The sequence below is a fragment of the Gobio gobio genome (genome assembly GCF_949357685.1).
Source record: "Gobio gobio genome assembly, chromosome: 22".
In the NCBI taxonomy this organism is placed as follows: domain Eukaryota; kingdom Metazoa; phylum Chordata; class Actinopteri; order Cypriniformes; family Gobionidae; genus Gobio; species Gobio gobio.
In genome coordinates, this window is record NC_137118.1 from 38028637 (window position 1) to 38056269 (window position 27633).

The window sequence follows — 27633 nt, forward strand, 5'->3', positions numbered from 1 at the left end:
CCCCCTTTTCTCTGTCTCCCTCTTGTGGTCACTCACGCACTCACGCATTCACTCACACAATCACGTTCACTCATCCTCTCCTTTGCTCATTATCTCTTACAGCTGTTTCCCCTTTCGTTCCTATTTCCTCACCTGTTCCCTTTTCTTCCTTGATTGTCTCAGCTTCTTATTCTCTTTCCTTCCCTGTCTTGTTGTCGGATTATTCATTCACTACATATGAGATACGTTCATGACTTCACCCTGTCTTGTCTGTCTGCTAGACTAGATACCATTTGTTCTAGTGAGTTATTCTGCTTCTAGACTGTGTGTTTTCCAGCTGTGCCTGTTTGCAGAGTACCTGATCGGCGCCTGCTCGTGGCTGTTCACCCTCTCTGCTACCAAAGCCTTCCCTAACCGGCTGTAGGCGTCACTGGGACCCTGGCCTCCGTCTTCGTGGAACCCTGTGTTATAGTTATCCAGCCTTTTGGCAGACTCGGTTCTGGCTCAGATCACTGCCAGACATTTATGTTCTGATTTATCACTGAGGACGATTTCCTTTGTTAATTAAAGACTGTGAATTGCACCCCTCCCTGGTCTTCCATCATCCTTTCTTCTAACAGGATAATCCGACCAAGAGATGGACCAGGCGAGTGGCAATCCTCTTCACAACGCCGTCAAGCTCCAGGGTGCCCTGTTGGGGAAGCATGTGGAGGATTTATCCGCCGCGAGGCTTGCTGTGGACTCCTTGACCGCCCAGCTCTCAGATCTTACCCAGCAGTTCCACTACTACCATGAGGCCACTGGTTCGGCTGGACAGCGCGATTCTTCTGAGCCGCGTATTAACAACCCGCCGTGCTACTCTGGTGAGCCCTCACAGTGTCGATCTTTCCTTACCCAATGCGAGGTTGTTTTTTCCCTCCAGCCATCGACTTTTGCGAAGGAACGGTCTAAAGTGGCTCATGTGATTGCTCTCCTCAATGGACGGGCTCGAGAGTGGGCGGCGGTGAACTGGGATGCAGAGGTAGACTGTGTTTTCAAGTTTTCTCTTTTTAAGGAGGAGATGATCCGAGTTTTTGACCGGTCTGCACACGGGGACGAAGCATCCCGCCTCCTTTCCACTTTACGCCAGGGGAGGTCAGTCACTGATTACTCAATTGAGTTTCGTACCCTGGCCACCACAAGGGGATGGAATGATCCGGCGCTCCCCGGACAGCTTTGATTCCCTTGTCGAGATGGCTCTTCGCATCGAGAGACGGTTTGATATGTGACGAAGGGCCCGCAGAATGGAGGCTTCATTATTTTCCCCCTCCACGGTGACACAGCCGCCACTACCACCCACTGCTGATCCTGAGCCAATGTAACAAGGGGGGCTTCATATATCCATACGGGAACGCCAACGCAGGATTATGAATCGCCTTTGCATGTACTGTGCTGCCGCTGATCATTTTGTCTCCAGTTTTCCAGTAAAAGCCAACGCTCGTCAGTAGGTGGAGGGTTACTGGCGAGCGCTACATCATGGGTCTCTCGATCTAAGTCCTGCACTTCTCTTCCTGTACACCTCCGCTGGCCGGGATCGTCAGTTTTTTGCTCTGCATTGATTGACTCTGGGGTGGAGGGGAACTTCGTTGACGAGACTTGGGCCTTGGAACAGGGTATTCCTCTCTTAGACTTACAAGACTCCACCCCTCTGTTCGCTCTTGATGGCAGCTCCCTTCCTAGGGTGAAGAGAAGATCTTCTCCATTGACTCTTACTGTTTCTGGAAATCATAGAAAGACTATTTCTTTTTTTGTTTTTCAATCCCCTTTTTCTCCAGTGGTTTTAGGCCGTCCGTCGTCAGTTCTCCACAATCCTCAGCTTAACTGGGTGGAGGGATCTATTTTGTCTTGGAAGTTGTCTTGTCATGTTGATTGTCTGTCTTCTGCTGTGCCCCCTGTCTCGTCTGTTACTGTTTTTCAGGAGGAGCCAGGTGATTACGAATTGCGGGAGGTTTTCAGCCGCTCTGGGGCCACTTCTCTCCCGCCTCATCGCCTGTATGATTGCAGTATAGATCTTCTCCCGGGTACCACGCCCCCTCGGGGAAGACTATACTCGTTGTCTACTCCCGAACGTGAGGCGCTCGAGATATACCTTTCTGACTCGCTCAACGCCGGTATTATCGTTCCCTCCTCCTCTCCTGCGGGAGCCGGTTTCTTCTTTGTTAAGAAGAAGGACGGCTCTCTGTGTCCCTGTATAGCCTATCGAGGTTTGAATGACATCACTGTCAAGAATCTTTATCCGTTGCCACTGATGTCATCAGCCTTCAAGGTCTTTCAGGGAGCTAGGGTTTTTTATGAAGCTCGATTTACGTAATGCCTATCACCTGGTGCGTATAAGGGAGGGGAATGAATGGAAGACCGCGTTTAACATGCCCCTCGGGCACTTTGAATACCGAGTCCTTCCTTTCGGGTTAGTTAACGCTTGTGCAGTTTTTCAACCCTTAGTCAATGACGTCCTACGGGACATGCTCAACGTGTTCGTGTTCGTCTACCTCAACGACATTTTGATCTTTTCGCCATCACTCCAGGTGCACGTCCAACATGTTCGTCGTGTCCTTCAGCGGCTATTGGAGAATCGACTTTATGTAAAGGCTGAGAAATGTTCTTTCCACGCCTCCTCAGTTACGTTTCTGGGTTCGGTTATTTCGGCAGAAGGGATTAGTATGGACACCGCTAAGGTCCAGACGGTCACTGACTGGCCCGTGCCCGAGTCCCGCCTCGCGCTACAACGTTTTCTCGGGTTTGCTAATTTTTATCATCGTTTTATACCTGGTTTCAGTCAAGTGGCAGCCCCCCTTACTGCTCTGACCTCAGTCAAGTCCCAGTTTAGGTGGTCAGATTTTACGCAGACTGCGTTTGACGTTCTAAAGTCCCTGTTCACTACGGCGCCAATCCTCCTTACCCCTGACTTCACTAAACAATTTATAGTCGAGGTCGACGCTTCTGAGGTGGGGGTCGGGGCTGTTCTTTCTCAGTGTTCCGTCGCTGACGGAAAGGTACATCCCTGCGCTCTTTTTTCTCACCGTCTTTCTCCAGCTGAGCGCAATTACGACGTGGGCAACCGCAAACTGCTCGCCACTCGTCTAGCGTTAGGCGAGTGGCGACAGTGGTTAGAGGGAGCCCCTGTTCCTTTTTTGGTCTGGACAGATCACGTAACCTCGAATATATTCGTAAGGCCAAGAGACTTAACGCTCGTCAAGCCCGCTGGGCTCTGTTCTTTACCCGGTTCGATTTTACTATCTCTTATCGCCCGGGCTCTAAGAACGCCAAGCCGGATGCGCTATCTCGTCTTTTTGACTCCTCGTTATCGACTGAACCTGAGGAGATTATCCCTCGGGTTGTGTTGTTGGCACGTCCGTCTGGGGAATAGAGAGGCTGGTAAAGCGATCTCTTTCTCGAGTCATGGTCCCGCGCAATGTTCCTAAGGGACTTCTTTTTGTTCCCATATCCACGCGACGAGCGGTCCTTCACTGGGGACACTCCTCTAAATTGTCTGCCCATCCCGGCATCCGGGGCACCCTCGCTTTTATCCGTCAGCGCTTCTGGTGGCCCTCTTTGGAGCGTGATGTGCGCCGGTTTATTGCCTCCTGCGTTACGTGCGTGCAGACTAAGGCTGGCAATTCCCCTCCAGCCGGTCTGCTTCGGCCGTTACCGGTGCCTACACGACCGTGGTCTCACTTAGCTCTCGACTTTATCACCGGGCTTCCCCTCTCGGCGGGTAACACCGTTATTCTAACCGTGGTAGATCGTTTCTCTAAGTCGGCCCATTTTATTCCGCTCGCTAAACTCCCTGACCCAGATTGACCCAGATTATGGTTGATCATGTTTTTAAGCTTCATGGCTTACCTACAGACATAGTGTCTGATAGGGGTCCCCAATTCTCTTCTCAGTTTTGGAGAGAGTTTTGTCACCTGATTGGGGCATCTGTTAGCCTCTCATCCGGTTATCACCCCCAAACGAACGGCCAAGCAGAACGAACCAATCAGATTGTCGCCCGTATTCTTCACAGTTTCACCCATCAGAATCCCGCATCCTGGTCTCAGCATCTTTCCTGGGCTGAATACGCCCATAATTTGCTGCCATCCTCTGCCACCGGCCTGTCTCCGTTCCATTGTTGTCTAGGCTATCAGCCGCCGTTGTTTGCGTCCCAAGACTCTGAGTCTAATGTTCCCTCTGTACAAGCTTTTATTAGTCATTGCAAACGCACCTGGAGGCGAGTGCGGTCCACTCTCTGTCGAGCTAGAAGACGCATGACCGTTGCGGCCAATAAGCGCAGGATTAAGAGTCCTCGCTACGTTTGTGGACAAAGAGTGTGGCTATCTACTTCGAATTTACCTCTCCAGTCTGATTCACGTAATTTTTCTCCCCGTTTTGCTGGACCATTCCGCATTGTAAGGGTCATAAGCCCTGTCGCAGTTAAACTTCACCTTCCGCCCAATGTCTGAGGTGCGGACTAACTGCAGCCTCCACATTATTCTTTTGTCTCCGAAATTTAACATTACGGGATAGTTCGCCACATCCCCGTGCACACACCACACCTTAACCATGAGGTTCATATCCAATGGCTCATGTTGAATCAGGCTTTGATGAATCGAGGTTTGGTTACATCCTGAATTCACTAAAGCCTGATATGTACCCCCCTTCATACTCACGGGTATTTGGTACAACCCAGCTTGATCGGGGCAGCCTGTGGGGCATCTGGAACCCGTAACAGTGTCCCCACCTCCATCACCAGACACCGATCAATAAAGTGTCCTGTTTCCCTGCAACACCAACAGGCCGGCCCAGACCTCCCTGCCGCCTTAGTGGCAGGAAGCGGGTCAAGGAATTACAGTGGAGAGAGCAGAGGAATGGGAGCTGATGCTGCACTTATGATGGCCGCAACATATTATTAAAAATTGATTACGGACAGAAAAACAATTAATGTGAAAAGAAATAGTAAAAGAAGTTTGTAATGTGAATAAAAGCATGCAAATATTAATTAAAACTTAGTACCGTTTAACCTATTATTATGTGGCTATATATAATAATGCATGCAATGAATATATAATTACAACATTATGCAGCATCAGAGTGGGTGGTAGATGGGTTGGTCAGTCTGATCCAGACACTTTATAAATGAAAGGACAGTAGGAGAGCAGAACAAACTCCTAACAGGAGGAGACTCACTCATGGCCTATGAGACAGAGGATCATGAGACGCAATACTGCTTTCCTGCCATCAACTCATCATGTATCAAGGGAAAACGCTCCAGATATGAATACAATATCATGTATGCATGTGTACCATTGCTTTCAGCATGGACTGTGTTTCTGAACCTGCTGGTGATCATCTCCATCTCTCACTTCAAGAAGCTTCACACTCCAACCAACCTGATTATTCTCTCTCTAGCTGTGGCCGACCTGCTTATTGGAATTGTCATGCCCATGGAGACCACCAGGCTGATTGAGACATGTTGGTACTTTGGAGACACCTTATGCGGACTCTATTCAATATTTATTGAGGTGCCTCTTTCAGCATCTCTCAGTAATTTAGTTTTAATTGCTGTTGATCGTTACGTGGCTGTGTGTCACCCTTTACTGTACCCACAGAAAATAACCACAGCTAAAACTTTAATAAGCATCTGTCTGAGCTGGATTTGCTCCTCAGCTTATATCACTGCCTTTGTAATTAATAATGGATATTTTGATACTTCACTCAGAACAGACATGTGTTACGGAGAGTGTTCTGTTATGATGAGATTTGCCTGGAGAGTTATTGATCTGTTCATGTCTTTTATTTTTCCTTGTATCGTGATCATAACTTTATATTTGAGGATTTTTTATGTAGTACATCAGCAAGTGAAAGTTATAAACTCTCTGATGAATGGTGGAAAATGTGTAATGGAGGGTTCGGTGAAGAGGAAATCTGAGCGCAAAGCTGCTCTGACATTAGGAATCATTGTGACAGCTTATCTGCTCTGCTTTATTCCATACTATATCTGTTCTACATCAGTAACCTCTTCCACAACCATAAATGTTTTGACATGGGTTTTGTATACAAACTCAGGTCTGAATCCTCTGGTCTATGCTTTATTTTATCCCTGGTTTAAAAATACAGTTAAACACATCCTAACTCTGAAAATATTTCAGCCAGCATCCTCTCTGGTCAATATTTTTTACACAAAATCAATTGTAATTAAATAGGTAAAACTGTCACTCTGAGAGCATTTTCACATAAACAGCATTATTGTTTTAAAGTCATAAAGGTAGATAAACAAGTTTTTGATGATGCAATGCAAGTTTTGTCAGAATTGAACAAGTAAACGTCTTTTTACACAATAAAAGTGACATGTTCAGTTGTTGTTGTTTTTTTAGCTTATTAAGTAATTGAGCAAGAATCACAAATCTTCAGTCTAATGAAATAAATTATAAAGGAATTTTATTTTATTTATTTTATGCTTCATTTTCAGTCATCTTTTTTATAAATCAAAAACACAAAAAAAGAGGACAGTCATATAGAACTATGTGTAAGTTTCAAATGCATTATGGTGGGTCATCAGAAAGTAAATTATTAAAATGGCTTATAAAATGCATCAGAGGGTTATACACATATATTCTCTAGATTTCTAGTAATGTATTATATAGCATTATTCAAATTTTTGTTTCTTATATTATTGTTATATTTTATTTTATGCAATTCCTATGCATGTCTGCACTATCAAGTATGTCTGCACTATGTCTGTACTTGCTTCTGCACTGGAAACTCCGGCTACAAAGAAATTAATTTGTACGTTTTTAGCTTATATGGCCACTCACATTATGAAATAAATGTTTTTTTCCAAAACACGTTGGGAACAATTATTTTCCCCCTTTTATTAAATACTTTTTGCAACCTCCTTTTTCCAAGTTAACAGCTCTGAGTCTTCTCCTATAATGCCTGAGGAGTTTGGAGAACACCTGACAAGAGATCAGAGACCATTCCTCCATACAGAATCTCTCAAGATCCTTCAGATTCCCAGATCCATGTTGACGCTTCTTCTCTTCAGTTCAGCCCACTAATTTTCTATAGTGTTAAGGTCAGGGACTGGGATGGCCATTGCAGATGCTTGGTTTTGTGCTCAGTGACCTTTTTTTTGTTTTGATTTTGATGTTTGTTTTTGGATCACTGTCCTGTTGGAAGATCCAAACATGGCTCATAATAAGATTTCTAGCACAGGCTGTCAGGTTTTTATATTTTTATCTGTTGGTATTTGATCGAATCCATGATGCCATGTATCTGAACTGTCCAGGACCTCTGACAGAAAATTAGGCCCACACCATTAAAGATACAGCAGAGTATTTCATTTTACACATGGGGTACTTTTTATCCCTGTGTGCACCAAACCTATCTTAAGTGTTTGCTGCAAAAAAAGCCCGCTGACCATAGGAACATAGGACCTGTCGCGTTTGAAATGTCACTTTTCAAACGTTCTATGGACAGATGAAACTAACAAAAAAGAGCTTTTTGACAGCAAACACTTAATATGAAACTCCCCTGCTTATATCACCATATGCTAGGCATTTATACATTATTAATAAAGATAAACTAAATTTCCAGTGCAGCACAGTTATATACAAGTATATGTACAGGGGCCCCCACAAAGATATATTGATAATCCACAATATTAACATGACAACATTACATAGTCATAATAATATGCTATGGGTATGAATACAAATTTGCCAGACTCAATTTTCTATCCATAAAAATTTGACATTTTCTTAATTTGCCTAGCAGCTTCTGCCCTCCCATGTAAGCTACCCCCCTTTCAAAAGGAACAATTGTTTGGTCTTGTATTCCAGCGCTTTCGGGAAAGCGTAACTGTTTAAACTTATCCCTTTACCTCAAGTGAAGTATTGTTGTCAAAAGTAGCCTATCCGGGGCCCGTTTCAGAAAGGAGGTTAAGTGAAAACTCTGAGTAGGTTAACCCTGAAATAAGGGAAACTCTGGGTTTTCTGTTTCAGAATGGGAGGTATGTCAAACCAGAGAAAGCAGGGTAAGTCAAGCCCGTTTCTAAAAGAGAGGTAACTTATACTCAGAGTCAGTTACCAGGGTAACTTACTCTGTGAACCTAACCTGGTCAGGAGCAGGTTTTCTTTGGTAAACCCAGAGTTTCTTTCAGTCTCCTCCCCTTTTTTAAAGCGCCAGCTGTGTTTAAATAGTTTATTCATTCATTCAAACTGCACAAATGCTTTTTTTTACTGAGTATTTTGGTCGTATTTCAAGTACAAATATCAACAAATTATAAATGTAATCTAAATCTAAAGTAAGCAAAGTTTACTTAAAACAAATTAAATGATCTGCCACTTGACAAAAATACATAGGGAGAAAAGCATTCTTTGCAGTGGAGGTACATTCATTCATTGCTTATATTTTCATCATGGGGACACTGTCAAACTGACAAAAATGGCATGTCCTTTTATACAGGAAGGATCCTGACGTTCACTTAATAAACCTCTAGAAGTAACCTGATAACTAGAATTTCCTTTAGGATTTCCAGTGGTTGGACGCATTGATGCCACTCATATTCCTATCATCACACTTTCTGAAAACGGATTACTGTATGGAATAGAAGGATTCTGCTAGATGGTAGTACAAGATATATGGCATAACCACCACCACAGCTGTAAAATACATTTATTTACAATTTTTATGGTCATCTTTATTTCCTACAAAAACTTTATTCTTTTTCCTGTTGGATGTTAATATTCTTCCTCCATCTCCTCTTCATCTGTCAGTGTTGCTGGTGTTTGGCTGGCCTGAGTAGAAGTAAACTGTTTAATGTCATTAATTAATAAATGTAACAAGTGGGATCAGAGAACATTTCATTATGTGAAAAGAGCATAGACCCTTTTCACATTTCTGGGTTTCTCAGAGCGGAAGTCGTCATAGGGTTAACTTTTATAGCGGTGAATGAAAGATTAAATTAAATATGTATTTTTTGTGTTCCCATTTGCTCAAATAGCAAAAGAACAACTCCACAATAGTGATTTAGCAACTTTCAAAAAGAGGGAAAAAATTTAGTGAGTTTGATAACGGAAGTGAAAAGAGAGAAAGATATTATTTTTCACCATCACTCCCATAGCAGCGGTAACTTGTTTTTTGTAATTTGATGCAAAAGTAATATAATACAAAGTATTAGTGTTATAAATGTACATACATTTAAAAAAAAAAAAAACAATACAAAAAACGTTGCAGGATTTACGATATTGATGACCATTAAAACGCGTCATCACTGTGAAAAAGGTATATGTGAGAAAAGCTGCTGCACATTGGACCCTGAATGATATTTAATTAATATGTCAAAAGTCATTAAACCAACACCCATGAACATTTTATGTGTAAAGTTTTACCTGATTGAATTATGTTTTTATTTTTCATTTTTAGCTGCTGCCACATTCTTTTTTTGCCTTTTGGATACCATGAAAATTAATCTTAATTAAAATAATTAAGAATTAAACTTACATATTGACCCGGAAGTATGCAAACATCTTTTTGTTGGGTGCTGTTGCCATGGTGAATCGTAATTTCGGAGCTCCATTGATCGTGGCTTTTCATAGTTGGAGTGCATGTGCTTAACTCAGAGTCAGTCTACTCAGAGTTGATTGAACTACCTCAATTCAGCTGTTCTGAAACCCAAAACTCAGAGTTTCCCATCTCAGAGTAAGTCAACTCAGAGTTCAGGTTTAAACTCAGAGTTGGTTGAACCTCCTTACTGAAACGGGCCCCCGGTATAGGCTACTTTTGACAACAATACTTCACTTTCATTATCTACTTTGGTACAAAGTAGATAATGAAATTGTGAAAATGTGATGATACCAGTCTTTCTGCAGTACCGTTTTACTGAGTCCAGAGACACTTAATTAGATACATGCAGATAGACGGCTGCATTCAAATGGTCCATGTTTACAACATTTCTGTTTGCAGGGCTGAGCATTGTAACCAATCACAGAGAAGTTGATTAAATTGAAAGGATTGACGTGATATAGATGAAAAAAAAATATGTGTATTTTGTATTGTTTTTCATTTTATTACTGACATTTCACTTAATCTTAAAGCAATGGTTACTTAATTGAAAAATATTTGAAGGCTACATTTGAACTCTTTCCCCGCCAAACACAGCATTTTCTGTTATTTGTGAGAAAACGTTTCCCCGACTAAACACGGAATTTTCCGGGTTTCCGTGTTTTCACTGTTATACACTAGGGGGACGCTATTACGCATCTTCTGAATGAGTACATAATCTCCTGATCAAAACACAGGCGAAGAAGAAGCGAAAAACGTTGTATGTAAGCAGATACATATGTAAAATAATGTGATCATCAACATTAAACATCATTAATCAAAACTTGATGGACTCAATCTACTCCATCTGTTTGATCATCAGTCTGATCTGGATGTAGTCTTTGACAAAAAACCTGATTTTCTATGCTTTTTGTTCAAAATGTTGCTTTTTTATTAAACTTACCCATATTTAAGTGTTGATAAAAAAGGAATGCATAAAGCCAGAATAAAATGTTTTTTTTTTTTTTGTTTAAAAGCAGAGGGCCTTCTCTTTCTTTTGATATATTGCATGCTCAGATATTCCATTCAATTTTTTGTGAAAATGATCAAAAACCCTGGCGGAGGCTGGCAAAATATTTTTTTTTTAACGCTGGCGGGGAAAGAGTTAATGTAGCTATTAATACAGAAATAACAGAAAAAAACACTTCTACTTCAGAATACTGACTTTAAAGAGCTTTAGCTTGAACCCTGAACTGTTTTCTGGGCCCCGGAGGTGTTTTGACATGCCCTGACATTTGAGCTTATTTCTGTGGCTAAAGTCTGATTACACTATATTCAGCACAAATTCTGCTACAATAATATGTGAGCAGCATTTATGTAAAAGTTTGTAGTTTGAGAAAATGGTGTTTATGCGTGGTTTGTTGAAAAAAATAAGGCCATAAAACCCATACTAGAATTTTTGCATCAAGACGATGTAAAAATCACTCTAGCCACTCATTCACATAAAATAATATATTGATTTAAAATTTGTAAGACTGGAGTTTTGTGTCAGGAAGGCTTATGCGGGGAGGAGGTGAATCATCATGAATATTAATGTTTTTCACACCTGGGGAGACAAAGACACTCCCCTGATGGGCTGAACCAGCTGAATGGGATTGTGAGGGAACTTGAACAAGAATGTGAAGAGATTAAAAGAATGGCTTTCTGAATTGATGGCATTTATTTACAACACAACATAATCCCAATATACAAGTGGGACAAAAATAAGGGACAAACGTGGTTATTTATAGGGGACACTCAAAATATTTGTACTGTACCTTACAGTGTATGTCATTTCAGTGTCTGCAGTTAAGTGTTTGTGTATAAAAGGTTATCAGATATAAACACATTTGATTTGCTCAACCTATTAATGCACAATTTAATAAAATAAAAATCATTTTAACATCATAGAAATCAATGTAAATTGTTACACACAAACCATCTAAAGCTTTTGTAGCATTATACACTACCATTCAAAAGTTTGGGTTCAGTAAAAAAAATGTTTTAATTAATAGTTTGATTCATAATTAATATTTTTAAAGAAATAAGTTTTATTCGGCAAGAATGCATTAAATGTGTCAAAAGTTACAAAAGCTTTCTATTTCAGATTAATGCAGTTTTTTAACTTTCTATTCATCAAAGAATCCTGAAAAAAAATTACACAACTGTTTTCAGGTACCACCGTGAATGTCATAATGATTTGTTTACAATATAATCTACAAATGCATACACAAATGGATGTTCTTGCCACGTTTAAAAGCATTTTACTCGCACACACTTAGTTTGCAGAACAAACTAAACCGACAAACTAAATGCTCCTGTGGTGTCTGCCGTTGCTAAGCTTTTTCATCTCACTGTGGCACAGACGTGCCTGGAAAAAACGAGCGTGCTGCACCACATTGAGCGCCATGACGGCGTTGCTCTCTATTTGAGAGCGATTGTCGCGCGTCTACATTTAAAATAATTAACTTGAGCGCGCAAAAGATGCAACGTATGTGAACAGCCCTTTGGTCAGTGACTACAGACATTTAGGCCCAATAAACGGGACGTCCCGGCTAATACCGGACAGTTGGCAACTCTACTTTTATATCACGCTGTGTTTAATATTATAGAGCATATAAATATTCTCATGTCATACGTGTTTCTTTATTTAGCATTGAAAGGTTGCCTACCTGTCTATATTTCATTTTTCAACATGTTTCCATTGATTTCACACATTTTAGTCTGGCAATAGTTCAACTAGTCGCCTACAATGTGAAGTTTATGCAACAATAATGCTAATATAATTGAGAAGAAATGTTTTACCTTAAAAATTCTCATTTTAAAATCGCGTTCTGTTTCTTCTGAGGTAAATCCAAGGTAAACTCACAGCATGTCTTTCAAACTTATGAAAAGCAGAAGAATGATGAAGCTGATGCTTTGTTTTAAGGTGATGGGGGGTGTTTACAGTTTTGCATTCCTTCTCGTGGACGATTAGCATGTGAATCTCTTTTTACCCGCGTGGGTGTGGTCACATTAAAAATAATGAGGCTCCGCTTGCATGGTTCACAGCCGCATACCACCCCAGTGACATTCATCCTGGCAGTGCATGAGAAGGTACAGAAGTCATGGAAGGCACTGTTTACTGCCATAAGGCACCTTTTACTACCCTTGACCGGCCAGCAAAGGTTGCATGGACATTCCACAGGTGGAGCGTGCAGGTGGAGTGCTGCCATCTGGAGGAATCATTCTGCCATCTGGGGGAATTGTCCGCACCCCCCATCCAAGGCCTAGACAGGCCGCCTCCACGCAGCTTCCTTATGCCTCCCTAGTCAGTCCATCACAGGACCCACGGAGCTAGGTAAGTGTCACACCACACTAACTGCTTCAACTTTGGGACGCTGTGCTTCTGGGGTTGGGCCCCAACGGTCCACACTCCCCCCTGAGGGTACATCTGTTGTCCCTCTGGTGCCACTCATGTGGCGCAATAGAGGCTGTCCCTCCAGATAAAGTCAGGGTTTTACAGCCCATACTTCATCGTATCCAAGAAAGGCAGGGGGTTGTAGCCTTCTGCGTGTCTTGGCTCTTCACAATCTCCCATTCAAGATGCTCACGCAGAAACTCATCCTCATGTTGTTTGCCTCCAGGATTGGTTTGCAGTGATCGATCAGAAGGGTACTTTCATGATATTACCTCAACACAGAATACTGTGTCACGGGGTGACAAAACAAACCGAACGGGACTAAGATCCTGGTGAATACTGTTGCAGGATTTTCCAGTGAACACCCGGTCTATGCCCTGGGAATCTGTTGCCATGGCAGCGGGGCTGATTGCCTGAGTGACAGCAGGTGTGGGGCAATTATAGAGAACGCTGTGAGAGGGACACCTATTGAGATGAGGCTTTAAAAACAGAGAGAAAACAGACTGTGTGGTGTGGTTCTCCTCCCGTATGATGCTGTGTTTGTCAGCAGGTTGCTCTTTTTATTGAGGCTGGGCTGTGGAGTGGGGAAGATTGGAGTTGGGGAAGAGGAAGGAAGGAGTGAAGTATTTGGCAGCGAAGACTTGAGGAATATCGTCCGTAGTGAGAAAGACGCAAGTGATGAGTATTTGATCCGTTGTTTATATGCACTAACACTGAAGTGGTGTGGAGAGTTTGGAAAACGTTTGGCACGAGTGAGCATTACACCGAGTGAATTAATGATCTGTCTCCAACTTCTGTCCTCTCCTTGCCGAATGTGGTGATCGCTGCATCATTCTTCTGCTTTCCCGGAGCAAAGTCAAGCCCTGATCGAGGACGAGATCCGATCTGGTGGGAGAAAAGACCGGTGGGTGAGTGCTGGCCCGAATGCACGGTGTGCGAGTAGAATTGCAGTGCCTGAAGTGAAGATTTACACGGTTTGTGCTGTGAAGTGAAATTTGTGTGTGGAGAAGTAATAGAAGTCTGCCGTGCACTCCTCTCCTACAGTCTTCCACCCGCTGTCTCTAACGAAGGGTCTTGATAAAGCAACTGCCCAACTTCCGGCTTGAAAAGACCCGGCCCCGCTAGTGCTGAGTGCTTCATATATCATGTACTGTTGAAACTGTGCTGTGTCTGTTCTAGTGCTCAGCCGAAGTGAGCGTCCCGCTCAAAGTGTCCTCCCCGCCTGGTGGTCTCCACACGCCCTTATTGGAAGTCTTGATCCTGTTCAAAGGAGGGAAGGTATATCAGTTGCAAAGCTTCACACACTGTTGAACCGTTGAGACCTTGCTGTACTGTTCCAGTGCTCAGCTGAAGTGGAGTGCTCCGCCCAAAGTGTCCTCCCCGCCTGGTGGTCGAGTGTTCCGCCCAAAGTGTCCTTCCCGCCTGGTGGTCTCCACACGCCCCTATTGGAAGCCTTTACCCTGTTCAAAAGGAGAGAAGGTATATCAGTTGAAAAGCTTCCCATACTGTTGAACCGTTGAGACTTTGCTATACTGTTCCAGTGCTTAGCGGAAGTGGAGTGTTCTGTCCAAAGTGTCCTCCCCGCCTGGTGGTCGAGTGTTCCGCCCAAAGTGTCCTTCCCGCCTGGTGGTCTCCACACGCCCCTATTGGAAGCCTTTACCCTGTTCAAAAGGAGAGAAGGTATATCAGTTGAAAAGCTTCCCATACTGTTGAACCGTTGAGACTTTGCTATACTGTTCCAGTGCTCAGCGGAAGTGGAGTGTTCCGTCCAAAGTGTCCTCCCCGCCTGGTGGTCGAGTGTTCCGTCCAAAGTGTCCTTCCCGCCTGGTGGTCTCCACACGCCCCTATTGGAAGCCTTGACCCTGTTCGAAAGGAGAGAAGGTATATCAGTTGAAAAGCTTCACATACTGTTGAACCGTTGAGACCTTGCTGTACTGTTCCAGTGCTCAGCTGAAGTGGAGCGTTCTGCCCAAAGTGTCCTCCCCGCCTGGTGGTCTCCACACGCCCCTATTGGAAGTCTTGACCCCGTTTGAAAGGAGAGAAGGTATATCAGATGAAAAGCTTCACATATTGTTGAACCGTCGAAACTGTGCTGTGTCTGTCCCAGTGTTCAGCTGACGTGAGCGCCCCGCTCAAAGTGTCCCCCCCCGCCTTGTGGTCCCCACACGCCCTATTTGGAAGCCTGTACCCTGCTCAGAAGAAGAAGAGAGTGGCTCGCTTGCCCCCACCTCTGAGTACCTCCCTCCGGAGTAACCCCAGTGACTCGCTTCGCCCTCGCATCGGCATACTTACCTGGTTCCAGTCTGAATGGGGTTCGTCTGACCACGGCCTCCCCTCTTGAGTCCCGTAGAGGAATACTTACCCGGTGACCTACCTGGACGGCGCGGGGATTCCCCCCCGATTCCCCTCCGACGAGTCTCCGGTCCGCCACGAACGTCCCTCCCCTCCCGTCCCGGGAGGTCGGTAGACTCTTGAACTGTCCTGGTGGCAAGAAGAAGATTTTAATTAGGACTTATCCAATTCATCGACCTTTTAACAATAATAAATAAACTGTATTATTTTATTCCCTTGTCTGTCTGGTCCTTGACACGTTCCTCGGGGTGGTTCCCGGGTTTCCAGGGGTGGGTGCAGTCTGGTTTGGCCCGCCCCGACCTGTGACAACTGTTTAACTTGTTTCAGAATACTGTTTAACTTGTTATTGTTTCAGTTCCACAATAACATCACTAACATTGCTTGGATTGATGCATTTGAGACCGCTTCAACACTGGCCCGCCCGCTGTCTCCTGGAGACAGCAGTGGCTCAAGTCACTGCATGCTGTTCCGTGAATAGAGACTCCATCCACAAGTGGTTCAGCTGATCTGTAGTCAGTTTGGGGATCCACAGGTAGACCTGTTTGGCTCCCATGAGTCCTCCTACTGCCAGTTGTTCTATTCCCTGACTGAGGGGACCCTCAGCATAGATGTGCACACAGCTGGCCCCGGGACCTGTGTTTCCCCCCAGTAAGCCTGCTTGCACAGACACTGTGCAAGGTCAGGTAGGAAGAGGAGCAGGTCTTGATGGTTGAGCCCTATTGAGCCACTTGAGTTAGTCAAGCTGAAGATCCTCTCTCTAAAAACAGTGCTCCTGACCACGCTCACTTCCTTCAAGAGGCTGGGGGACCTGGATGCATTTTTGGTCAGTGAATCATGCCTTGAGTTCAGGCCAGCCCTGTCTCACATGATCCTGAGACCCTGGCCCGGATATGTGCCCAAGGTTCCCACCACTCCTTTCATGGACCAAGTGGTGAACTTGCAAGTGCTGACCCCGGAGGAGGAAGAATTAGCTCTCATGTTGCTGTGTCCTGTGCTCGCGCATTTTGTGTTTATGTGGAACGCATGCAGAGCTTCAGAAGCTCAGAGCAGCTCTTTGTCTGCTTTGGAGGTCAGCAGAAGGGAAAGGCTGTCTCCAAACAGAGGTTGGCCCACTTAATAAGATTGTGTGGTAATAATTTTAAGCAAATGTATGTAGTCAAACTTTTTTGCAAAATATTTTGCTGGAAAACAGTTTGTGCAATTTTTCTTTAGAATAAATGACACATTTTAATAGTGACTCTTGTGTGTTGATAAACTGCTAATCTGGTATTCAGACAGTGACTTTGCAACTTTGACCGATTTATTAAAAAATTTCAGACAGAAACTAATCATCTAGGGACATCCACTTGTGTGTCTATCATGTATTTGAGAAGTAATCCTGTGGGTCATGTTAACACCTGTTCTGTATTCAGAGTTCTGCTGCATTGACAATCCTCTAGTGATCTGTTCATTAAGGGTGTGAAGAAAACATATGCAAACAAACACACACAATACACTGATGTTACATTGTGCCCAGAGGTCTGTGATTTTGTTTTGATGAGTAGGAGATTAAATGTTGCAAAACAGCGAAGGAGACTGTTATTTTTGGGGGGTTTTTTGCACACAAAATTATTCTTCTTGCTTCATAACATTAAGCAGCACTTCCTGAATCACTTATGTAACGGAGGCCAGCTAGTACTCGCTGTGCGAGTAAACCTCACTCCTCTGATCTCAAAAGACGCCCTAGCGACTGACGCTAGAGGTTGCAGCCTTTAGCCTCATTGTTAGAGCGTCCGACTCTCATGCCGGCGGACACCATGCATGAAGCTCCGATGGCCACGGAGCTTGGCCCATCACTGTCACCAGTGTAAGCTCCACCCACTGGCCCAACGGCGGAATCCAGCAGCTGGTTGAAGTTATTCTGTGTGTGTATTTATTTTCTGGTGCTTCTGGAAAAATCACTTTAATTTATTAAAATGCGAAGATCCAATTTATCAATCTGACTCCATGAATAATTTAATCTGACTACAATTGTATGTGATTTCGTTAGATAAACTGCTGATCATAAGATTAGTTGTGATTTAATTTAGATTGTTGATTTTTTATTAGTATCTCTTATTTTCAAATATTCGTCAAGGGACCCGATATCGCACAGAAACAATCGTGTCGCGATTCGTGTGTTCACGGACACAAACTTTCAGCACCTTTCCATACTGTGGTTTCCCCACCAGAACCTGCTCACAACAACAGCCGCCACGCCAGTGTCTCCAGTCAAGATGGACGCCACGCCAGGGGCTTCCAGCGGACACTGCCGCTACCCCAGTGTCTTCGGACAAGATGGCCGCCGAGCCTGTGTCTTCAGACAAGATGGCCGCCAGTCCTGAGCCCGCTGCCAAGATGGCCACCATGCCAGAGCCCTCTTCCAAGATGACCGCCATGCCAGAGCCCTCGTTCAAGATGAAATTAAAAGACATGAATAGGCAAAAACAATGGGATTTTTTTTCATTCACCAACAAATTATGCTTCAAGTTTTTTTATCCAAACTTTGAATAAAGATGATTCTTAACTATGTTATGGAATCAGTTGATATACCATTTTACTTTATGTAATAAGTGTGTAAAATATGGCCATAAATGCCATTCCCATTCTATTCAATGCATCTATACACTGTATCTAATTTGCATATTAATGTGTTTTTGGGACAAATTTTATTTAAAAAGACGTGCAATAATGGGAGTAATAAATGGGAATATTTTATGAGAATATTCAGACTTAAAACTGTGTATGTTGTTAGAGAAATTAACTAAAATATAATGTCCTCTACAGTGGCAAAACATTCTGGGTCTCAGGAGGATATTTATTTCTCGTGCAGAGTAAATCCAGTATTTATCCACAAGTTTCCTACACCCCATGAAGCCTTGCGTCAAAAGTGGGAGCGCATTCCGGTTCGAAGTAAACAAGCGGGACATTATGCATTTCCATCGTAGTTTATGCGCACGTTTTCGTATCGGATAGAAAATGTATCCGACTCAAACGAGCGCATACAGTTTTTATGCACATTTTTAGAATTCATGCGCATATTGGCGTTTCCATTCAGCATTTTTTGATGCGATATCCCTAAATGCACATAAAAATAGGTGGATGAAAACATAGGTGGATATTTAGATGTCACTTCCAAAACTTTGCAGCATGCAATTGGCCGTCAGTCCTCTTAGCATCATGACAAACAAATAGTTCAATGGATTTTATAGACTATAGTCTTGAAAGCAAGCCAAAATCGATACAATTACTAAAATGCTGTTGTTTTGTCAGTTCATCGCAGTCTCACAAATTTCCGTTTTAAAAATTAAGTTGTCAACAATAAATATCTTACTAACGTCGTGTCTTCACTTTGTTTGTTAATGAGAGGTTTTGTGAGCCTGCATAAACTCAGCCCTGAACAAAACTCAGTTTTTTTGACCAGTGAGATTCTGACTAACTTAAACACCTCTGATCGCACTCAAGAGATCAACAGCTATATCTGTGATTGGCTACTTTACTCACCGCTGCAAAAACATGATGTAAATAGATGCATTTGATGCTCTCCAGAGCGTGAAAACAAATTTGCAAATCTGCCAAAACTGTTTCGTCAATTAATAATTATTATACAATTATTGCAGTATCAACTAAGGGTGCTTTTGCTTGCGTTTGAGGGTCTGGTGGATTGTTTGCTAAAATAGTTACAGCATTGACTGTGCTGATTGCTTTCGTTTGAGAAATTCATCGAACAGCCTTGCAAGCTCTAGGTAAGTTGAAATTATATTTATCATTCTACATGACAGCAATGATGTCTATTGATAGCTGACGATAAGGTGTCTGACATTAGCATCAATTGCTGTCGTCCTGTAGTTATGAAATAGTATATGCCCAAATAAAAATTCTTGTCGACATGCATCTGCTCGCATACTTCATATGTAATTAAGGTGAATACATTGTTTGCATTTAAAATCATGATAATGTATGATAGGTTTGTTAGCCAACACGTGACTCATCTCACTCGAATGAGCAAACACAGTGTCTATTTAATCGCAACGTCTGCTAGCGTTATATTGCTATTTCCTAACATAACAATCTTAATTTGTTATGCTAATGCTGCTGCTGTACAAAACAAAATCCTAGGAATTGCTGTAGCTCCGTTAGATATGCGAATACAAAGCAAAGCCTATTTCACTTTAAAGAGTTCAGCAAAAGCTTCTCTCAGTATCCTTACGGCAACTACAGTGCCTGCTTGCTTCTGCATAAATGCATATTCACTAGCTGCTAATTTGCTTAGTAATTCACTCTAAGCATTAAAACAGAGATTTTGACATGAACACCTGAATTAAACCTTGTGTGATTACTTCCAAAGGAAATTATTAAGCAGACTACACAAAAACACATTGTGAGATGGCATAAACCATTGTAGATACTTATCTTATGTTGGGTTTCTGAAAGCGCGCTGCACTGCTTAGGCAAATGCTACCTGAGTATTTAAAGGTTGAGCACCCAAGCTCATTGGCTACTGATACAGCAGGAACCAATCAGCTGTGCCCTAAAGATGACGATGTGATTACGAGCAGGTAGTTAAAGGACCTATTAGCCTGCACCATCTAGAGTTTTATAACAGACCTTTGTATACATTTACTTAGTGAACCTTTAAGCCCTGTGTATTGTTTTAATGTGCACAGTTCCTGCCGCAGTCCATGCCATATATATTGCTTCGTGCCGCAGTTACTGCCATATATATCGCTTTACAATATAGCATTCTGTGCAGAATTAAAATGGGTCCAATATGTTTTCTGGTCTGCGCCGACTCGCGCATCTGATCCACTCTGTGCTTATGTGTCTCCGAACCGGAACAGACTGTGTGCACGCTGCAGCAGTTGACATGACAATAACGTGAATCCAGACTTAATTTACCTATTTACACTGTCTGAATCGCTGCCTATCCCCTATATACTGTATACTATGTGCCATTCACCATGTAGAAATTAATAAATGTGTGAACAAGTAACTGATTTTAGCTGAAGCTTCAGCATCTATTTATAATGTAGGGGGTGGAAAGCTTTAGATCAGAGATGCCCAAACTAGGGCCCGCGGGCCAAAGTTGGCCCGTGGTAACCTTTGATTTGGCACACCATACCGTCCGAGGAGAGAGAGAGAGGGGAGGTGATACCTTCGACACAGATTGTCATTTCTAATTTGACATAACAATTTTGTTTGTTCTATTGTTGAACTACAACAGAGTAAACTGAAATTAAATGTTTAAATTAAATGTAAATTAATTTAAAAAAATATATATTGTAAATGCGCAATTCAAGGTGCAGCACTGCGTGCTTTGCGACACGACGTCAATAAACGTCAACAAATTAAACGCAATAATGGAGAAATCAAGGCAGTGGCACACAGACAAGAGAAATTTAAAAAAAAACTTGGCAAGATGAGTTTTTATTCACAGAAGTCAAATCAAAGGCAGTATGTCTAGTTTGCAAACAGTCGGTTGCTGTTTTAAAAGAGTACAATATCCGTCGTCATTATGACACAAAACATTCTGCAGCTTTCTCAAAGTACAGCGGCGAGGCGCGAAAACAGAAGGCTAACGAGCTGCTTGCTGGACTTCGATCTGAACAGAGCGCGTTACTACGTCCTTCATCAGCACAAGAAAGCGCCACACGGGCCAGTTATCAGATTTCCGCTCTAATTGCTAAAAGTGGAAGAGCCTTCGCTACTGGAGAGTTCGTCAAGGCATGTCTTGCAGTGGCTGCAGAAGCAGTTTGTCCTTCTCAGGTACGAATGTTCTCACAAATTAGCCTGTCAAGAAATACTGTTACCCGACGCATAGAGGACATGGCTCAAGACATCGGCGAGCAAATCAAGGCAAAGGCGAGTGCGTTCTCTGCCTATTCAATAGCCTGTGACGAGAGCACCGACATATCCGATTCCGCACAGCTGTTGGTATTTTTGCGTGGAGTAAATGAAACTTTTGATGTGACACAAGAGCTGGCTGGCATTGAGACCCTTTCTGGTACTACTAAAGGAGAAGATCTCTTTTTTGCTGTTGAGAGAGTGTTGGAAAAAAATGAATTAAAGTGGGAGAAGATGGCCGGCATTACAACTGACGGAGCGCCGGCAATGGTAGGGAGGAAATCTGGCCTTGCTGCATTTGTGTCTCAGAAAGTCAGTGAATGTGGAGGAAAAGTTGTTAAGTACCACTGCATTTTACATCAAGAACAACTATGTGCTAAATCTGTCGGGCTTGTGGATGTGATGCGTGACGTCGTCAAAATTGTCAACAATATACGCTCCAAGGCGCTTTCTCACCGACAGTTCAAGACACTGATGGATGAGATGGATGCGCAATATGGTGATGTGTACCACCAGGAGGTCAGATGGCTCAGCCGTGGAAAAGTTCTCAGAAGATTTTTTGATCTGCGTGATGAGATCAGAGTTTTTCAGGAAAGCAAGGATGGGAATATTCAAGTGCCCACTGATAAGAAATGGCTCTCTGACCTGGCTTTCCTTGTGGATGTAACAGAGATGCTCAATATTTTGAATGTTCAGCTCCAGGGAAAGGACCAGATTATCACCCAGCTTTTTGATCACATCAGAGCCTTCAAACAAAAACTACTGCTGCTCAGAAGACATCTCTCAGCAGGTAACAGTAACATTTACAGTTATAATATTCAGGATATTTTGTGCAATTATAATTATATTATTATTAATTATATTCAGAATTATATGTGGAGTTTACATTTATATTCAGTCATGTCAGCATTTGTATTTTTGTTATACATCAAGCTGCTAAAATGTGCTTAAAATTTGCTAGTTTCTTAAATTGTCATGAAATAATAATCTTCTTTTTTCAGTTATTTATTCTATTTTTCTCCCTCTGTGTTACATCCCTGTCCTTGTCTCACACTGTTCTTTCTGTTTCTCATCCCACATGCAGGAAATCTAGTTCATTTTCCCTGTCTTGGAGAGGTAGGCATGGTGAAAGAGAAGGTCCATGAGTATGATGCTGTTCTCAGCAACCTTATCCAGGAGTTTGACAGCCGCTTTGAGGACTTCAGACACAGCACTGTTGACTTTGAGTTGTTTGCTCAACCCTTCACCATCAGTGTGGATGCAGTCAGAGATGATCTTCAGATGGAACTAATTGAGCTTCAGTGTGATTCAGAACTGAAACACAAGTTCACATCCCTTCCCTTGCCAGACTTCTACAAATGTGTCCCAGCAAACAGGTACCCAAAGATGTGTAAGCAGGCACAAGTGATGCTGTCTCTGTTTGGCAGTACCTACCTCTGCGAGCAGACTTTCAGTCTGATGAACTTGAACAAGAGTAAACTAAGAAGCCAAATAACTGACTCTCACCTACATAATATCTTGTCTTTGTCTGTAAGTCAGCTACAGCCCAATCTTGAAAAACTTCTGAAAAATAAGGACCAGCTTCATATCTCTCATTAGGTCACTGACATTGCAACCACATGGTTTTATTATTGATTGTGTATTTGGCATTGAACTGTATTGTACATTGAACTTGGGGATTGTTACCCATATTGTTCATTAAAATGCAAAACTTTACAAATAAAACTGCATTAGTGAATCAGATTAAAGTTGTTTTATATTTATTTTAAATATTATGAAATAACCCATAGCAACTTTAATGTAATACAGTTTGATTTATGATGCAAAATTTACTTTTGGCCCACGGCTCTGAATCAAGTTTGATTTTTGGCCCTTCATAGGAAAAAGTTTGGGCACCCCTGCTTTAGATTCTAGAGAGCATTTGATTGGACAGAAAATCTGATGAGAAGCTGAAGTGCAGAGTGATGTCATCAAAATCATTGATCCATATTGGTGGAACTGAGAGACTCTAAGTTTTGAATGCTTATATCTAAATGTGAATTTTGTCATTGTTTTGGAGCATCGACACTGCTTAGTTAACAGTAGATAACAGTATGGCTAACATATTCTCTACACAGTGGCCTCAAAACATTAACAGTCTAAGTTATATTTTAAATTAAATAGAAAATATTAAAGTGACGTCAAATGATGTTAATTAAGCTTTTATCAGCCATTTTTACAACGAACAGTTCACTCCAAAATTAACATTTAACATTTATCTATATTTAGTTTCAAAACTGTAAGGCAACACAAAAGAAGATATTTTGAAAAATGTTGTTCTATGCAAGTATGATGACAATTTTCAAAACTGGTTGAACTAATTAAATAGCCTTTAGTGCTGCTCATCTTTAAGTTTTGTTTCACTGGTCAATACCTCAGTGTTCTTAGATGTGGATTTAGCATCATGTAAAAGTTTTCAGTTGCATCTCTTCATTTTTGGCTGTAGTGCACAGTAATTTGACCATATTATTAAAATAAAATAATGATGTCATTGCAACATCAGAGTGGGCGGTAGATGGGTTGGTCAGTCTGATCCAGACACTATATAAATGAAAGGACAGAAAGGAGAGCAGAACAAACTCCTAACAGGAGGAAACTCACTCATGGCCTATGAGACAGAGGATCATGAGACTCAATACTGCTTTCCTGCCATCAACTCATCATGTATCAAAGGAAAACGCTCCAGACATGAATACAATTTCATGTATGTGTTTTTTTCATTGCTGTCAACATGGACTGTGTTTCTGAACCTGCTGGTGATCATCTCCATCTCTCACTTCAAGAAGCTTCACACTCCAACCAACCTGATTATTCTCTCTCTGGCTGTGGCAGACATGCTTGTTGGACTTATTGTGATGCCTGTGGATGCCATCAAGTTGATTGAGACATGTTGGTACTTTGGAGAAACTTTGTGTGACCTGTTTATGATAACCATGGGACTGCTTATCTCAACATCTATTTGTAATTTAGTTTTAGTTGCTGTTGATCGATATGTGGCTGTGTGTCACCCTTTACTGTACCCACAGAAAATAACCACAACTAAAACTTTAATAAGCATCTGTCTCTGCTGGTTTTTCTCCTCTACCTACAATATTGGCTATTTAGTTAGTGGCAGATATTTTGAAAGTTCCCAAAGACCAGATGTTTGCTATGGAACGTGCTATTTAGTAATAAGTTTTTCATGGACATTCACAGACCTGTTCTTTTCATTTATGTTACCTTGTACCCTTATTATAATTTTATATTTGAGGATATTTTATGTTGCACATCAGCAAGTGAAACTTTTAAACTCTATGTTGAAGGGTGGTAAATGTGTAATGGAAGGTTCAGGGAGGAGGAAATCTGAGAGAAAGGCTGCAATGACATTAGGAATCATTGTGACAGTTTATCTGCTTTGCTATATTCCATACTATATATTGTCTGTAACAGGGACGACAATCATTTCTTCTACTACTATGACATTTCTAATTTGGACTTTGTATGTTAACTCAAGTCTAAATCCTCTTATCTATGCTTTATTTTACCGCTGGTTTAAAATATCAGTTAAACACATATTAACTCTTAAAATATTGGAGCCATCTTCCTCTCTCATGGACATTTTAAATTATGAATAATTTAATGTAGGGGTTGATTTTATTATTATTTTGTCCCCCACTGATAAAGCACAATTTAAAGATACATCAATAAATTATATACTGATAATTTACTAATGGTTTGTTCATCATTTGTTCATGATTAAATGCTATTTATTGAGATAATGATACTTAAACACCTTTGACATAAATACTTCAATGATTTATACGTGATATATAATGCATCTACTGATAATTTATAAACCATCTATATTTCGATTTCGATTTTTTTATTTATTTCATGATTTACAATTTTTAACATAATTTTAACATAAGTTACAACACATTTATAAAATGTTAGCATATCACTTATTAAATTGGGGTTTCTCAACTCTGGCCCTCAAGGTCCACTTTCCTGCACAGTTTAGCTCCAATCTTGATCAAACTCACTTGCCTACCCACCCTATTTTGCAAGGTGGAAGTAAGCTATTTTCTGTTAATGTGTGAGACTTACAGATTTATAAGCCGCTGAATGACAAAGTGCAGTAAACTGTAAAACTACACTTGCGCTACATAAAAGTGTGTTTATAATTATGACAATACATTAAAATAGGCAGAAATTGGTATAAATAAATGAAAATGTATTTAAAATAAAAATGTGAAATACCTCAGTTGAAATGGATCCAAATAAAATACTGTGTAGAAAAAATTATATTTAAATACAAATACAGTATTTTGTATTTTGAAAATACACAAAATACATGTGAAATTAACCATTCAGTAAAGTATTGCTTATTAGGCTGAAATCTGTCTGGACCTAATCTGAATGTAAAGAACATTTTGGTGTACAACTTCGTTTTCATTTAACCTACCTCTACCACCCAATTTTCAAAAAAGAGTGGGTGACACTTTAGAATAATGGTCCGTTATTAATATTTAACTTTGCAGGAAGTAATGCAGGACTAATGTACTACAATAACAATTCAGCTACTACTTTTAAATAATATGAAAAGTAAAGTAATATTGAATTTAACAAGGAGCTATCTCCTAAATTTTATATTATTTACTTACTATTATTACTTTGATATAAATTAAGCTTGTTAATGGTGTACTCATTAGTCCTGCATTACCTATTAATGACAGACCATTATTCTAAAGTGTTTACCCCTCTTTTTGAAAATTTGGTGGTAGAGGTAGGTTAAATGAAAACAAAGTTGTACACACCAAAATGTTCTTAACATTCAGATTAAGATTAATGACGGACCATTATTCTAAAGTGTTACTAAAGAGGGTTTAAGGTGTCATCTGTGTGCCACCTCTATACTTATTTCTGGCCAGGTTACACAGAAGCCTATTTCTAACCACACTTTCTTGACATAATGCCACTTTGACCTTGTCCCAAATGGCACACTTCATGTGCACTTGCGGCCTTTTGGACTTTGTTAAGTCCTCAAAACCGTAGGGTGTCCCATTTGTCATTTTAGGTTTCAGAAGGGTACTCGCAAACGTCCCGTTCGTGGCCAATATGTGCCCTCGATGTGCACTTTTTCCGAGCCTGTACTGAAGCAAGCTCCGCAGCAGACTTCTACCCGACAGTCAAAGCAGCATTATGTCACAAAAGTGTGGACTCGGAGGAAGATTATGAGGCCTTAAGGTTCCATTTGGCACAGGGCCTTTGACTGTCAGCTGGAAGATTTTTTTGCTTAGAACATTTTTTTGTTAAACTGGTTGAAAGTCTCTTCACATCCTGATAGTCAGTCAGTCAGTCAGTCAGTCAACTTTATTTATATAGCGCTTTTAACAATGCAGATTGTTTCAAAGGAGCTTCACAGTATTATACAGGAAAATAATGCAACAGAATTTTATTCAGCCGTATAGCAGTTCTGGAGAAAACGGTGATGTCATCAGCTCATTTAAATTATCATACAGTGACAATTTGGGCATTAGAACAGTAATTAGATCAGTAATTTATTTTATATGGTTAATTTAGTTCAATAATTTTATTTATTTGGATATTTAGTTGAAAAATTGAGTGTCCACAACTGAGCACGCCAAGCCAGAGGCGACAGAAACCAAAACCCCATCAGGTGACCTAATGGAGAAAAATAAACCATGGGAGAAACCAGGCTCAGTCGGGGTGCCAGTTCTCCTCTGGCCAATTAACAAACAGCGTATGATTATTATTCTGGCAACTTTACAGGTCAGAGGTCATAATAGATCGGAATATTCGAAAGCTTGGCGGCAGCATGCCGGAGATGGGTCTATTGAGGACAGGGCCGGCTCTAGCTCTTTGGTTGCCCTAGGCGAGATTGAGTTTTGCGTCCCCCCCCCCCCTTAATTGTTAAGCCCACCGGCAATAGTTGCCAGTGTATAGGTGTCATTTTCCTTCTGTAAGTATTTTTCTAGATATTATCCATGTTTTATATCTTAATGACACACAAGCAGACAACCAAATAAAGGATTTCAAGAAAAAAAAAAGTATTAATTTCCTTCCTGTCACATGAGACTGCCAACTTCCTACCCCTACTTCCAGGGAGCACAACGAAGGCAAACCCTCCCAAAGAAAGGATATTTTCATGTTACTAATAAGTATTTTTTTTGACATATATCAACATAATCATGAAGGTCTCTAGAATCATCCAAACATAACAAATCTTACAACAGATCTATAGTTTTTAGTATACTTAGTCAAACATAATAAATTTGATTATGAATAAAGATTGATCTGTTGAAAGCAGTTATTTTGAGTTAGATGCTAAATGTTCTCCTCTTATCCATATTTGACATTGAAGGGGTGCATACAACATATTTGCCCACCGGCAACTATAG

At 41.4% G+C, this 27633-nt stretch overlaps 3 protein-coding genes across 3 annotated transcripts in view; 2 read left to right on the top strand and 1 right to left on the bottom strand.

Moving 5' to 3' along the window:
• The window catches only part of LOC307118620 (trace amine-associated receptor 13c-like), a gene marked incomplete at both ends in the record, with an annotated part of 186017 nt that overhangs the window by 49528 nt on the left and 108856 nt on the right, over nucleotides 1-27633 (bottom strand). The window lies entirely within an intron of this gene.
• Nucleotides 5134-6200, top strand: LOC307119132 (trace amine-associated receptor 13c-like; the record flags this gene model as incomplete). Its single annotated transcript, XM_079805211.1, has 1 exon — nucleotides 5134-6200. Exon 1 carries the CDS (start codon nucleotides 5187-5189, stop codon nucleotides 6198-6200), a length of 1014 nt encoding a protein of 337 aa, XP_079661337.1. The 5' UTR covers nucleotides 5134-5186.
• Nucleotides 23782-27633, top strand: part of LOC307119133 (trace amine-associated receptor 13c-like) — a gene marked incomplete at both ends in the record, with an annotated part of 103551 nt that continues 99699 nt past the window's right edge. The window contains one exon of the mRNA XM_079805212.1: nucleotides 23782-23936. Within this exon, the coding sequence (XP_079661338.1) occupies nucleotides 23782-23936 (155 nt within the window). The remainder of the gene's footprint in view (nucleotides 23937-27633) is intronic.